The following is a 16,195-nucleotide window of genomic DNA, read 5'->3' on the forward strand; positions in this document are numbered from 1 at the left end:
TTCCTCCTCCTTTTGCTGACGTCACGCGGACAGCAAGTTGCCGATAACCAATCGCAAACTCTCTCTCTGTGCGTGTGCGTGTTTTTGGAGAACTCACGAAGACATCACGTCGCCGTTGCGCTCTTTTAACTGTGGAAGTGGAAACCGAACCAGCAAAACAAAACTTAAAAAAGAAGAAAAAGAAGCAGAGAGCACGTTGTTGCTGGCTAAAGTAAAAAAAAAAAAGAGTAGTTACAATGTTTTGTTATTATTATTACATAAGTTTAGTTTTCTTATCTCGTTCAGCTTGTTGTAGCCATATCGCTCCTGGGTGGTGTCGGTGTTGTTAGTCATCTATTATTGTTATTTTTTTTAAAGATGTGTTAGTAAAACAGGAAATCATCTGTGACACGTTTGAAGCCGGTGTTGGCACATGCTTTTCTTTTTTCTTTTCCCTATATTATCAACGGCTCCCCACTAATTAAAACCATCATACAGATCTAGTCAGTTTCTGACTTTAACGCCACCCAGCGGTAGCAAAATCAACTACAACGCTGTGGCAGACAAGCAATACCCCACGTCCATCATGTGATCTCTTACTCTCTTACTTACTTTTACTTACTTTTCCACTGCTTTTCAAAGGTGGGAAAAGGAAACACGTATTGTTTTCTTATCGCGTCACAAAAATACAAAAATGTAACACAAACTCATTCGGACCAACTCACATTTTCAGCTGAATATTTTTATTTATTTACTTATTTTTATGAGAAGAGGACACAAAATCCCCCCAGCTTTTCCTCAGATACACACCTTTTTGCTAATGGTGTCCTGAAACAAGGTTATTTATTTATTTATTTATTTATTTTTATTTTTTTTCCATATATAATATAGTTATTTTCAAGCCACCCCACTTGCCCCTTCTCTATCATGCCTGTTTTTGAAATTAGAATGAGTAAGAATCTGATGTTTGATTAAATATTTGAATTTGAATTATTAATAATTAGATGTAGATCAGATTTTCCATCAGATTTTCCGTTGGGCTCTTTTCCATTGATTGATTACTTGTTCCTTTTGGACTTGTGAAAGTCAGCAACACAACACAACACAAACACATACATGCTAATGTGTTTTTTCTTTTTGCTCTCTCTCAGAAGTCAATGACTTTACGAAGAACCAAAGTTTCTGAGCCCAGAGGGGAAAACAGTCCACAGAGATGAGACTTGAAAAAGTACAGAGATGTTCAGTCCACATTTCAGATTTGAGGTTATACTGCCTTCTAGTGTCCATCCAAACTCTCATGTCCCAGATAGTCTCCATTATCTTTCATGTGTTCCTCTGTATCTAACAGAAGAGAGAAAAAGATTGTGTTCATTAAAAAGTGTAGAGAAAGAGAGAAATGGGAGAATATTGTGAATGACAATATTTAACCACTGCCCTAAAGTGTGGTACCTTTTCTCTTACAGGTGGGATTTGGCACCTGAAGACACAGATCTTCAGACTTTTGTATTTAAGAGTAATTTTTCATTGTGAACAGATGTGCACTTTTAGGCTGTGTATAATAATAATAATGCAGTGTAATGCATCTTTGAAAACCATGAAGCAAAGTTTTCCCTGGAATCTGGCTTCTTTGTCCTCAGCAAATTATGCTAATTAAAACATAAAATGATTTTTCTTCTCTTATCAACATCAGCTTTGCTAAGATTCATCCATTAATTTAACATTCAGAACATGCAAACGTCACTCCAAAATGATTGTTTTACAAGTCCTTAAAGTACAGCTACACATATTCAATGTAATTTAGTTTAATTACTAAAAATTCATTTAAAAAAGCCCCATCAGTGTGCTTTATACTGCAAGGTCGAGATTTACAAGATTAGAGATAAATCTCAAACAATTAGACAATCCAGTATCTGCGAGCAGCCAATGCATTTTAAATTCATTTCTGGATTCAACACAGAAGTGAAGCTGATATACAACAAATATGTTGCAGGAGTGTTTAGAACAAATGGGATCAGTGACATTCAAGCCTAGAAGTTAAAAATACACAAACAAGTTTTTCTGCTTTACTGGTGATGGGACGTTTCTAATTTTAGGTATGCTGCACAGATGAAAGAATGTAGTTCTACTTTTTTGTTTAATGCACACCTTGAAGGACATGCTCTGGTCAAAAATGACTAAGATTCTTCATAATGCTACTGGAGAGCAGATACTGCATCTAAGTAAGACATATTTCTGAGACTTCTAGGTCAAAATATAAAAACCTCAGCTTTATCAGAATTTAGAAGTAAAAAAAATCACACATCACTGTATTTCCTAAGGGAAGCATCTATAATATAAAAAGCATGAGTCCCAGAACACAACTCTGTGGAACTCCATTACTTGTGCTGCAAATTTTTTCTTTAATCGTTCTTTAATAATAGTTCCTGTCTCTATAGTAATTGATGTAGTCAGTGTTATCAAATGTTTCACCTGTCAGAGGCTATAGGAGGATCAGTGATAACCTTCAGTAGTGCTGTTTCTGTGTTGTGATGGACTCTAAATCCTGACTGAAACTTAAAATGCAACATTTCTCTGAGGTAATTTATTCAAGGTTTGACATCTGTGGACTTGAATTCAGTACAAAAGAAAATAAGAAACATGAGCATAGAAGGCAAAAACCTTTTAATATAAAATATTCAAGAAAGTCAAAAGACTACATCATCAGAGAAAGACAGAATCTCGTTTTGTAGGGATGAAATGAGCCATATTGTTAGACCACATACCTACCATCTGTATGACATGAAAAACTTAGTGGAAAGTGCTTTGTATCAAAATCAGTGGGTGTTCATTATTTAAAGTACAAAATTCACATAAAAAAAGCTAAAAGACTGACAAAGCAATAAAACCTTTCAGCGACCACAGAGCAAAAATACATGCGAATTACATGTTACATTTACTTTCAGACAGGATTCTTTCGCACATCTATTAATGCATTGTTTGAGGTCAGTGGTCCAATGTTGAGGCTGGAGCGACGGGACTCCCGGCGAGATTTAACCACAGGCAGGGATGTTGGCCCACTCCAACACCCCACAGCAGTTTGACCTACACGTTTAACAGGGCCATCACTGGCCACCTGAAGCCACAGCTCCTCCATGATGGCAGGTTCCTCCGTTGGGAGAGAAGAGCGCCTCCACGTGGACGGGAGAGGGGTGTTCACCAGCTCCCGCATTTCCTCCCTAGACTTGGAAGGTCTGTCCAGCTGCCCTGCCCCACTGCCTCCTGAGCTGTCTTCGGGGCAACGGGGAAGCTTTTCCATGCTGCCAGCGTTCGCAGGTTTACCATCAGATGGCACGACTGAAAGACAGTATGTTATAAGGATATTTACTAATGCAGGAATACATTATTTTTAACGGTGAAAATCACTAAATTCGACTGGAAAACTCCAAAAGTTACAAAACAGAAGGAAAATTTGAACTAAAGGCATCTTGTTCCTAGTCCCGCAGAATGACATCGCAATCACACACTAAAAATAAACACTTTTGCACCTTTAGGATGCTCTTTTGGCTGCGTGGATGACCCACAGAGTTCCCTCAGTTTGCTGTTTAGTTCCACATTAGCCGCTTTGTAATGGTTCAGTTCCCTGCTGAGGTTGAGGATCCATCCCTCATACTGCCGCTGCCGCCCTAACAGACCCTCGTCCATTTGTTCTGTTGGGATGATAAAACGTACACAGTATATTAATGGAAACACCATCTGCCACTTTAACTTATACTCTACCTTTGAGCCTTACATATGTTCAGTGTGTGAGACTTAGTCTGCAGTATAGCGTGACTGGTTTATGTTAGTCTCACCTCGACACTGCTGCAGTAAGAGCTGCACACTCCTCTCATGTTCCTTCTGCTGTTGTGTAAGCCGGCGATCTGTGTCGAGTTGTGTGCGATCGAGTGCATTTTCCAGCCACTGCACCAGCCTCTGCTGCTCATCTAGTTGCATTTCCAGCTCAGCTAGGGCAAGTTGCAGCTTACGCTCTTCTTCACGCAGAGATACCACCTGCAGGAAATGTGCACACAAACACTCATAAGCCTACAACTGGTGAGTCCAGACGCAGTCCAGAGTCACATGTGCAAGGTGCACCTGCTCAAATGGTTGTTAACATAAATATATCTAAACATGGCAGCAACTCCAAGCATTGTGCATGTAGATATGGCCAAGACAACTTGCAGAAGTTCAAACTGAGCATCAGAAAAAAGGTGGGGGGGAAATGGTGATTTAAGTGACCTTGAATGGCTGTTGGTGGCAGCTGGGCTGGACTGAATGTTGCTGCTGATCTACACAACCAATTTTAGAGTTTACAGAAAATGGTCAGAAAAAGAATATATCCAGGGAGCGACAGTTCTCTGGATGAAAACACCTTGTGGATGTTGGTAAATGACCAGATTGTTTCAAGCTTATAGGAAGGAAGAGTGACTCAAAAAACCACTCATTACAATCAAGTTATGGGTACATACTGAACCCTGAAGCAGCCTGGGTGCCACTCCTCTCAGTGAACAACAGGAAACTGAGACTGCAATAAACACGGCTCACCAAAACTGGACAATAGATGACTGGAAAAACATTGCCTGGTGATGAGTCTTGATTTCTGCTGTCACATTAGGTAGGGTCAGATTTGACATAAACATCAGGAAAACATGGATCCATCCTGTCTTGTATCAACGGTTCAGGCTGGTGGTGGATGGTGCTGTAACGGTGTTACTAACCAACCCCTTTATGACCACAGTGTGCCCATCTTCTGATGGTTGCTTCCAGAAGGATGACACTCCATGTCACAAAATTCAAATCATCTCAAACTGCTTACTTGGACATGACAGTGAGTTCACAGTACTCAAATAGCCCCCACAGTCAACAGAGCACCTTTGGGATGTAGACACTCACAGATGTGGTGTGACCTGTGATGCTATCATGTCAATATGGACCAAAATCTTAGAGGAATGTTTCCAGCACCTTGTTGAAGAATTAACGCATTTCTGAAGGTAAAAAGGGGCCCAATCGAGTGCTAGCAAGGTATGCCTCGTAATGTTTCTGTTGAGTGTATGTCCTACAATCACCATCCTCATTGGCTACCTTTTCTTTGGCGCATAAAATCAACTCTCTGGAAACAGGCATCAATATTGGATATGTGTTGCTCTTAATTCTCTAAGAGTTTCTCTTAAAAATCTCAACACAAAGACACATTTCAGCTTTGTAACTGCTGATTTGTCGAAAGGGAAGTAGAATGCATCACCGGGCGTTTCTGTCAAGGCAGGCATGGGCACATTAAATGTGAGGGAGAGGGCATACTAAGGAAGAGCACAGCCACAAACTAATCAGACTGAGGTGCTTACATGGGCACAGTTCTATTTCTTTTTTATCATCTTAAGGTTTATTCTACCCCCTAAAAATGACTAAAATTTGTGTGGGTCTGTTTATTCAGAACATTTTTTATTCTGTTTCACATACCTTGTCGAAGTACTTGCACAGCAGAGCTCTGGTCTCAGAGGCAGACAGGTAACTGAGCTTGGCCATGAGATTCATCTCCCACTGGGAGAGCATACTGGCAGAAACCCGAAGCTGTCTCTGTCTTTGAGTGATGGCTTCATTCTTATACTCAATCGCTGCATCCAGAGCCTCAATTGCCTCGTCCAGCTGGAAAAGCGTTCGCTCCTCCTGGTAACATCAGAGTGAACAGATGTCCTTAATGAAGATTTGAATACGATGTAGAATTCATTTTCAGTTTGAAACTAGTGCTTTCCAGATTCTTGATAATTAGGCTGTTATTGTGACTGTATTCAGTACATGTGTTCTGTACAGCAAAATATTAATCTAAAGAGTGCTGATAATTGAAATCAGATAAAAGAGCTTGAACCTCAGAGTAATATCTGACCTCTGGTGAGAGCAGGCTACCCTGCCGCAGTTTATCGTCCAGCTCAACTCGCTGTTTAAGCAGTGAATCTTTCTCTTGACGTAGGTTGGAGATCTCTTGCCGGATCTGTTGGGAGTCTTGAGCACTACTACTGCGAAGGAGACCATTCCTCTCACTCAACTCTTCCTCGAGTAATTCAATGCGCCCGGTGAGTGTCATTAGATCTTTACTTAGGGCCTGGAGGAAAGATGAATAAAACAGGACTCAGTATCTGCAAGTCCTCTGTGCTAATAAGCTGAATTGTTTATGTTAATACCTGACTGGAGCGGAGCCTCTTGGTTTCCAATCCGCTGCGTTCCTGTAGCAATGCTTCTTTCTTGGCCAGGATTTCCTCTCTTTTCGTCAGCTCTCCCTCCAGATCTTCCAATCCTCTCCTCTGTTCTAGTATCCGTTCCATCTCCTCATCCAGCCAGCGCTTTTGATCCTCAATTTTCTGCTCACAGGCGAGTTGAGACACAAAAGGACACATAAAAGCACAATAACAGACAGTAGTAGTATTTCTAGGTGCTTTACGTGTATACACTACTACTGCATCTCAGCTCTTGCTGCACCTGCTGCTCTTCTAATGAGATGACAGAGCCGTTGCTGCCGCTGCGTCTCTGCCTCTGGAAAGCTGCAATCGCTTCGGTCTTTATCTTCAGGATCTTCTGCTGCTGCTCATTCTTTATTTCAAGTTCCTGGTATGGTGTAAATAACATGAAAGTCACATTTTCACACATCGCACTGCAAGAACAGGAAGAACTGCAAGAACTGCATTTGGCTCCAATTACCAGTTAAGCTAATTTGCTCATCATTGCCCCCCAAAAGACAGATTCTATACTCATTCTAAGGCTGCTGAGTAAAAAGTATTTAAATGGAGGTGACAGAGGACAGACGTTTGTCCTGTAGGAGAGTTAGACCCTAAGATGAGACGTTTTTGACTCTAAAGCCTTTCTCGCAAGGGCAACCACCAGTCCACGCCACCCTACCACCACTGTGGGATGTCTGCGAGTGTAGCCTGGGGGTAAAGTGAGCCCCATTTGCTCTCTCTTGGCTTGAGCTGTACTAAACACTGAGTGAGTTTAAGCTGCAAAGGAAAGAAGTGCTTGATTTATAACTCAAGAAACAAACGACAGCTTTTTAGTGAAAATGAATTCAAAGGCCGTTTAATCTAGATTTTTTTTGGTTTCGTGTTTGTTGAAAAAAAAATCATAACTGACATAAAATTGGATTAATTACCCAGCCTTAACTGAAACTGCAGTGCCATCTGTCGCACAGACTAATATTTTTCAATTAAACTTTGCTTAGTTACAAACAACAAAGCCACTCAGTGGTACCTTGACTCTGTGAGTTCTCTGCTGCATTTCGTTTTCCAGACGACGCTTCTGCTGACTTTCCTGACGCAGCCGCTTTTGCAGCTGCTCCTGCTGCTGTCTCATAGACTGGACGCTTCTCTCCAGCTCTAACACACGGCGCTCACTCTGGGCAGGGAGGTTGGCGAGACGGGCAGTATCCCTCTGACGCTGACTTAGTACCTAATGTTTAACCAGAAATATTTTCACTTTTAGAAGTTTACAGGTCATGTTTAAAAATCAGGAAAGGAAGTCATTAAGAACACAGTTTTAAAAAGCAGCATCTCACTGACACAAAACAACAACATCACTCTGAACTTGGCGTCACATGAACACAAACCTGAACTTTGCTCTGAGCAGCAGCTATCTTCCTGCGACATTCCTGTGCTCTGGTCTTGTCTGTGATGCTGATCTCTCTCTCTTGCCTCTCTAGGTCCTGCAGCTGCCGCTGGGCCTCCTGCAGCTCCTGCCGAGCTTGCACAGCTTCCCCCTCCAGAGCTGTGATCTTATGGCTGTACTGCTTGTTCAGAGCCTGAGCATCCTTACCTTAAAAGGCAAACAACTGATTCAGAAAAAACACACAAGAGAATATTTTCTGTGAAAAGGATAAAGCCAAAATTTTAATTGCTACCTGTTTTGACAAGTTCCTTAATGAGTTCTTCTTTCATGCGAATGGTGACAGAGAACTCCCTGATCTTCTGCTGTGCCTGAAGAAGTCCCCACTCTGAAACACCTTCAAAGCTTTTTAGACTTTCCCCACTGCTGGAGTTGGCTACAGAGAAATTTGAAAGTGAACACACAAGGTTGACAGGGTGGTGGTACAATTAGGAAGGAGACACAGCTTTGACTCAACTCAAGCACGAGTGGAGTGTAATATAGAAACAGAAAAGAGGCAACAGAAGCATAACAATCAGTTTTAGAAGTCTGCGGTAACCACTGGTTGAACATGTAACCACAATAAAGTACAGAATTAATCTTTCCACGTGATGTTAGTGTCCCTGCTATTTACTTAATTCATTTTCTGTGCATGCTGCACAGAGACTGGATACGCAGTCTGCAGAAAACACAGAAAAATAAGCAAAAGGACTTAAAACTGGATCATAACTGATCGTGTTTGTAACAGAGTGTTTCTGACTGTATGACACTGCACGACTTAAACTCGATTTCTGATTTAAGAAATGTTCCACTAGTGAAGGCAAATATAGTACAAAAAAGAAATCCTGACAATACTTTCAACATCCCGCTCAACGCTCCATTAAATTATTTCTGAGCATCTGGTAATCTTGGTAGTGAGCAAGTTGTTAGACTTACATGCTTTTCTAGCTAAACAGGGGTGCTGGTCTGGCTCCAGCCCTTTGCCAGCAGCTGGTAATCCCCCTGACTGCATGTCCCACTTGGTCCAGGTCAGATTCACCTGCCTGACAGAATAACGCACAAGTCACAAATACCATGAGCACAGGCGTAACACAATGACACTTTGAATGAATGGTTGATTGACATGATTGCCCAGACAGTTGTTTAGCAACTTTAAAAAAAAATTGAAACTCAATTTAGATTCAGAAGAAACAACATACTTCGACCTCTCTTGTCCAGAATGACTGCCCTCTTTTTCCCTGTAATGCGTTTCCGCTCCACCTGGGATCTCCTGCTCCTCATACAGTTTCCCATCCTGATCAGTGCAAGGCCCATTACCAATGTATCCCACTGGACTGACCTGCAATCACACAAAACACACAGATGTAGAGGTATGAAAACTATAAAACAAAAGAATAAATTGTACTCTTAATGCATCTTAATATGGATTTTCTATTTCTTTTTTTAATGGCTGGTTACCTGTCTGTGGGTGCCTCCATTCTGGCTGTGCTGCATGGAGCCCATGGGGGCAGTGTGCGGCCGCAGCCTCATGTTAAGACCCAGGCCCATCAGTCCTGCAGTAGAGAGCTGACACTGTAGATCTGCTATCAGGTCCTGCTGCTCCTGCAGCTTATCACTCTGAGACAATAAGAGGACAATAAAATCAGTATCACATCACTAAGATCAGATATGACCTGAAACATCAGTGTATTAAGTGTTGACACAGCTCGGGTGCGGGTCAGTAGGATTAACTTTGTGATGACAATTAAAAAAAATCAAAAGTGTGAGTCACTGCTCCAACAGAAAAACAATATAGGAGATAAACTTTGTCTAACCTGCTGCTTGTACTGCTCCATAGCATCTTCCAGAGCTGCTAGAAAGTCTGTGTTCTCCCTCTCTAATCGCTGGATCTGTGACTGAAGGTGTGCAATAGCATCTTCTTTCTCTCCATCTTTATCACTGTCATGGTCATGGCTCCACCTCTCCTCCACAGCGGTGTCCTAAGGAGTAATTCATAGTTAGTAATACGTGTCCTATGTTTTTGTTCAAAACGTTACTCTTTAAAAATAATTACTAGTGATTTAGTAATTATTTTAGAGTGAAAGGGACAGACCTGGTTTCTTACAGAAGGCCTGCCCCTCTTCAGGCCAGCACTGTCCTCAGTGGAGCTGTTCTCAATACCGCTGTCTGGACCGGAAGCCGTGGTCAGCCCACTTCTCTCTTCCTCCACAGAACAAAGCCACTCCTTCACTCTCAGACTTTGTTCAGCAGTCAGAGCCCCTTCACTCTGCAGCTCCCGCAGCAACCTGTGATCCACCAGCAGCACAGACATTCAAATGTTTGTATAGCCATTGATTTCACTTATCTCTTCTACATTTTTGTATCAGAGAAACATCAAAAATTATGATTTAGAATAAAATACGCTGATGACTGGGTTTTAAATAGTTTTAAACAAGTTACCTTATGTGAAAACCACGCTAAAGTCCCAAATTTTAACTTTTAATTTATTCTCTGTCATGCAACAAACAGTTTGCATGACAAATTTCTACAAATTTTACTTGCATTCTCAGAATTATTATTGTTTAGTTAAAACGCAAATGGAAAAATGCTTATTTTCAACACATTTATAAATCACAAAAAAAACTGTTTTAACCAACAAAATCCATACAGCATTATCACCACAGGCTAAAGACAACAGTCGCCAGCACTGGGTTGCAGTCCCTAGGAGTGTGAGACCGTTTTTTCTTATCATGGTTGAGTTTTGCTAGATGACAATACGGGGCAAAATAGTGCATAAGATACTGTTTATGCCTCAGAAACTGTTCAAACATGCATTTTCTGACACAGTTTTGAGAGATACCTGCAGAAAGTGAATGTAAGACAAACACTGGAAATACTAAAAAGTTCAGTTGTTCCTGATTCTGCTATTGCTTGTTTTTTTATGTTGGTAGCTGAGATTCTCAGTCTGCATCTTTGGCTGGCTATTCCCATCCTGCGTCACATATTAAGACTTTGGCTGATTGGACACTTTCATTGTTTTCCAATATTTAAAAAAAAAAAAAAATTTATTACGTAATTATAAAATAAACCAAACAGTGTTGTGTTTGCACTGGCTTTTTAAATTGTATGATATATACATATATCAAACTTTTCTCTCTCTAAAGATGTAGATGAGGATTAATTCACAAAGCAGCTGTCGACCAATGTGTACGTTTTTCTGGTAGGTTAAACTGAGTGTCCAAATCTTACAGCACAGGTTAAATAATGCAGACTAAATCAAACCCATCGATAAATGCTCTTTAACCTGTAAGCAGTGTCTGTGCAGGTCCTATAGTGAGCGCTCTGGACTTGCAGTTTGCTTATTTCTCCCTCTCCAAGTCGAGGTCTCCTATTGGGTTCGGCGTGAGAGATTATGCGGGTCTCTGAACGCTGGCGGTTTTCGAGGGCTCTGCGAAGCGCCTTGATTTGCTGCTCGAGCCCTTCCACGCGATCTGGCTCACGCTTGCAGTTGACTGTAGCACGGTTCTGAATGTTTCTTGCCCTTGTGGCATAGTTTAGTGTGTTCAGGCTCTCATCAAAATCAGAAGAAGATGGACTGATGCAAGCAATCATCAGCGTTTTTGAATTTCCCCCTAAAGAATCTTTGAGTATCCTAGTTGAAAGAAGGAAAATAAAATGATCAGGTATTAATGTTTAGTTAGATTGATATGCTTAAGTCCAGATCAACTTATTATAACTTACCTTGTAATTTTAGAATCTCTGTATGGTATGTGAGAGCCTTTCCTCTTGGGGTCCCCCAGTGCCCCGATAACATTTCCTAGAGCTAAAAGACCGCTGTTAATCTGGATACTCTCCTTTAGTCTCTCTCCAGTGTTTCCTGTCCTTAAAATGCGCTCTGATCCTGCCAGGTCAACAAAGTGAAACTTGGAAGACAACATTTGTGGTCCAGAACTTCCAGCAGTCCCATAAAGGCGAGAGCTTCCTCGTCGTTGGTCCATGTACACAGTAAAAATGGTGTGAGACCTGCTGGAGTTGGGATTCATCTGGGTTGCACCAGTGTGCCTGGCTGTGTTTCCAGACTCCAGTAAACTTAGCACTTCATCAAGACCCTCCACTTCACACTCCTTTACGCCGCACAAAACTACGAAGTCAAAATGCAATTAAATACATCAACAAATACTTTTTAAATGAAAACATTTCTGCATTGACTACTCAAAAACATGCTCAGAAACATTTAAGACTCTTTATTCCTCACCAATATTGCCCTTATCCTCCCGGATGTGGATGTCCTTGCTGGCAGTCTCAACTTCCAGCAAGTCCTTGAAATCCTCTTTGTAAATCTCCAGATAGGAGACTCGAACAGAGAAGTCTGTGAGGTCATTTTCATCGAGCAGCTTGAAGATATCTGCAACGGCCCTGGGGATGATGCCCTGCTCCTCATCACTAAAGGAACCTAAAATTACAGTTAATTTTTTAAAAATGGAAAATCTGATTCTGTTCAGCTAATTTTTTCAATCCAATAAAAAAAACTGCAAAATAGCATAGCTTGTATTTTTAAAGTGTGTGCCATGCATGCTTTGTTGAAACCAAAGTTTTTACTAATATTTTGAAGTAAAAATTTTTTCTAAAAGACAAAAAAGAAAAACTTACAAATATTAGCTTCCCCAATGGTGTAAGTCTTGCCTGATCCTGTCTGTCCATAGGCAAACACTGTAGCATTGAAACCTTGAAAGAAGGCATCTATGAGCGGCTGAACAGACGCAGAATAAATCTCCTCCTGACTGCAAGTTTCCTCAAATACAAAGTCGCAAAGAAAGTGTCGGTCATGACCCAGAGTAACCCTACACAGCTCAGGATCCACAGTGATACAGCTCTCATGGCAGTGCAGAAGCTCTTTAGGCAGCAGGGGACGTACTCGGACAGCCACCTGCACTGCAGAATACTCCCCTCTGCCCTGGCCAGCAGGTAGTTTGGGAGACATTTCTTCTCTCCTCTCTGTTATGTATTGATCATCTTTGGACGCCTAAAGAAAACAAAAATCATTTATTGACAAATATTTGATGAACATCTCATGTCACATTTATGAATATGGTACAAGGTAATAAATGAGGGTGCGATTGATGGCATGATAAGATGGGAAAAAATAAGTGCACCCATGACTGAGTAGCTTGTAGAACCACTTTTAGCAGCAATAACTTAACGTAATCGTTTTCTGTACGACTTTATCAGTCTCTAACCTTATTGTGAAGGAATTGTGGCCCACTTTTCCTCACAACATTGCTACAGTTTACTGAGGTTTGCCAGCTTTCATTCATGCACAGCTCTTAAAGTTGTTCTACAGCTTTTAGTCTGTTTAATGTCTGGACTTTAACTGGGCCACTGCAGCACCTTGATTATTTTATTTTCTGTTGTAGATTTGCTGCTGTGCTTGGGATCACTGTCCTGTTGCATGACTGAATTTGGGCCAAGTTTGATCTGTCTGACAGATAATCTCACATGTGAATCAAGAATAAGATGCAACTTTGCAAACCTACGCGGTGTTGCCATGTGCTGTAGTTCTTGTTTTGTTTTCTTAGTTTTTTTGCATTTTCTCTGAGCATTGCATGATCTGACCTTGGGGTGCATTTGCAGCGATGTCCACTTCTGGAAAGATTGAGGCCTTTTGTTAAGACACACTTGAATGGTCCAGACCAGCAAACTACCAAAACTTCTGCACAAACACCAGGATAAAGGCACATGCTGATGCCCAATTAATCAAAGTCACCTGATTAGCAGTACCTGGCTGCTACTAACCATCAACTACACAACACCTTTCCTGGATGTAGTCCTGTAAAAGGTTTTTCACAATACTGTACTTACTGCTGAAGAACATTGATAAGATATGTGTTCTATAAAAAGATAAAATAAAATAATGTTATTACAGTTATTTAAAAAACAAAACAAAAATTAAAGGAGATCCATGCACAACAAAGTTCTTAAAAGGTAAACTCTATAAAAAGTGACAACACCACTGTACTGTATGTGGTAATGTCGACTCACCTAGAGCTAGGATATTTAACTGCAAACCCACTTCTCTTTCAGTTTAGCCAACTTTACCCTTCAGTCAAAGGTCTTTTGGACACAGGTCTTTTGGTCAACCCTGGCTCTTCTTGGCTATGTGTCAAAGTAACACTGAGCAAGATACTGAACCCCGGGTTGCCCCTGATGCATCAACTGGAATGTGAGTCTGTGTGTATGTGTGAAATTAGATAAAAGCACTGTATGAATGTGTGTTAATGTGTGTTATAGTTTGATACTTGTAACAGCAAGTAATCTGAGTTCTCAAAACTGAGTAGAAATGGGACTATATAAGTATCACAGAATTTACCATTTTAGACAAAGGCATACAGCTTCTGAGTTGATCATTAAGAAATGCTGACCTGGGTGCAAACATGAAATAAACAAAAACAAACATCTGCAGGAAAAGCTGCTGTGTGAATGTTTATGATTATCATTCATATTCTATTCATGTAAATGTACACTCCCTGAAACTACAGTAAGGAAACAAACAACAACATTTCAGATGAAATAACTCACAATCTTTTTTAGATGCATGCAGTATAAAATAAGTTTTGATTTCGAGGCTTTTTAACACAGCATATCTCTCCCGAAGTTATAGTGTTACTAAAAATATATACCTGTACCAAGATCTTATTCAAAATAAACGTTTACAATTTCACATTAAACCCCTTCAAGGATGCTTTATTATTACTTGGATTAGTCTGAGCCTATTTACTTCCCCTATTTACTGGTTAATTACAGCTCTGCACTAACGACACAGTAGTTATATGACACAGTTAAAGTCTTCAACAGTTTAAAATAGCGGGTGTCGCGTTGTGAATAATCTTTTCTTATTTTTTGGTTAAGTACTGTTACGTTACTGCGTTTTAACCCAAGGGTAGCGTTTCATCAGCGACTTCATTAGTTAAGTTATCGCTTTTTCACGCAGACAAACCAGCTTTGTATCGAGTAAAAAAAAAAAAGTTATAGTTCACATCCAGAAGTAATCACAGCGCTGCTAACTTGTGTTTCCCAAGTTAGCAGGGTAACGCTAGCTTGCTGTTGTACAGGGTTACAAAAAACAAAAGAAGAAGAAAACACAAAAATGTACTACCTCTATTAATGAGAAGAATGTCGGCTTTCTTTTAGGACTGTTTCATTTTCACGCTGCTTCCTAAAGTTCATAAGTTCGTGAGGCTGCTTGTTGTCCAGATTCACTTCAGCTAAGCTAAAGTTAGCTGACAGTCTAAACAACAACATCAAAAACTTGAGGATGAGGGTGGATAAAAGCTGATAACGCGCGAACTAGCTCGGCCCGTTAGAAATGCGTAACGTTAAACGGCGTACATTGACAGTTTTCGTAACCACTAAACATTTTTCACGACTTACTTTAATGCAGCAGGAGTTGTACCACGGGTTCAGAGTAACTCTGGAGAGCTTTTTTGGGGAAGAATGGAAGCTGAGGGGTAGTCCACGGGCAGCCCAGGGGAGGAGCACGAAACCGTGGCCTGGGTTTGATCTGTAGCAGCAAAGCATCTTGGCTGAGAGGCGACAACATCTCAGCAGGTCACAGCACACGTGATTTAGTATAAAAGGCACTTTAATCATTACGGTTTTGTTTTGTTTTGGATCCTGGATTGTAAAATAATTTATGGGAGCTGAGAGAAATTTCTGTTATCTGCACGAAAACCACATGTGTAAATGCAACTAGTCAAATCACGAAAGCTGTTTTTTTAAATTCACTTTTATTTTTTATAGAGCCAAGTCAAAACAGCAGGCGCTTTATATATTTATATATACACCCTACAGTAATACAGAGAGAGCCCCCAACAATCACATTTAACCCTCTGAGCAAGTACTTGGCGATGGTAGGACTCACCTTTGACAGGAAAAATCTTTGTGCAGGCTCAGGTAAGAGAGAAAGACAGGGCAAAACATACTGTAGAAGAGAGCTTGAGAGTAATAGTAACTAGGGATTGAAAGCAGAGTGGTGTGTAATAATCACCTAGTGTAGCTAAGGGCGAACTCAGGGGCACCTGGTGCATCCCTAACTATGCTTTATCAAAAATGAAAGTTTAGAATTTTACAGTGATATTTATTCCATGGTTCATTCTCACCACATGGCCAGCCTTGTTTGGACCATAACTGACATTAAAGCAGTACTTTTCTGTTTTCCCCTGTCTCATTTTTGCTGAAAGGATAATCTTAGGTTGTGTCTTCAGTAAATGCAACTTACATTATGTTTGAGAAAATTAAAGGTTGAGGCCAGAGAACTGTTTAGTGGAAGAAAACTAAAGTAAACAGCTTATGGACTATAATAAAATGAATGAATGGACACTGAAAACTATGAATTCCCAAGCAACAAACAACAAAACAAAAGATCAAATTTGATGTTGATGTGTGCTGGTGATCATCCACCAATCACATTATGTGAGCAGGTCAGTTCAGATGTAACAAGACTTGAAATGTAGGCTATACATGATATGATGTTGAATTAAATGTTGGGCTATATTTAAAGTTCTTCAAAAATTGCCCACTTTCCACGGCTCCCATG

General features: G+C 40.5%; 1 protein-coding gene across 2 annotated transcripts; it reads right to left on the bottom strand.

Moving 5' to 3' along the window:
- Positions 1–2,623: 2,623 nt before the first annotated feature.
- On the bottom strand, positions 2,624–15,173 carry kif7 (kinesin family member 7). 2 transcript variants are annotated; one of them, XM_005915192.3, is made up of 20 exons: positions 15,031–15,173; positions 12,253–12,625; positions 11,858–12,055; positions 11,344–11,743; positions 10,907–11,254; positions 9,716–9,908; positions 9,438–9,602; positions 9,082–9,240; positions 8,823–8,962; positions 8,560–8,666; positions 7,880–8,020; positions 7,589–7,794; positions 7,234–7,431; positions 6,469–6,594; positions 6,174–6,350; positions 5,879–6,094; positions 5,455–5,661; positions 3,810–4,008; positions 3,504–3,665; positions 2,624–3,312 (listed from the first exon to the last, which is right to left on the bottom strand). In XM_005915192.3, the coding sequence occupies exons 2-20, from the start codon at positions 12,581–12,583 to the stop codon at positions 2,918–2,920; spliced, it is 4,068 nt and encodes a 1,355-aa protein (XP_005915254.2). In that variant the 5' UTR covers positions 12,584–12,625; positions 15,031–15,173; the 3' UTR covers positions 2,624–2,917. The 2 variants fall into 2 exon arrangements, with proteins under 2 accessions (XP_005915254.2, XP_005915257.1); XM_005915195.3 differs by lacking the exon at positions 15,031–15,173 and adding an exon at positions 14,756–15,024.
- Between the last annotated feature and the right edge of the window lie 1,022 nt (positions 15,174–16,195).

The sequence above is a fragment of the Haplochromis burtoni genome, unplaced genomic scaffold (assembly GCF_018398535.1).
Source record: "Haplochromis burtoni strain Fernald_Lab_line unplaced genomic scaffold, NCSU_Asbu1 Contig_11, whole genome shotgun sequence".
In the NCBI taxonomy this organism is placed as follows: Eukaryota; Metazoa; Chordata; class Actinopteri; order Cichliformes; family Cichlidae; genus Haplochromis; species Haplochromis burtoni.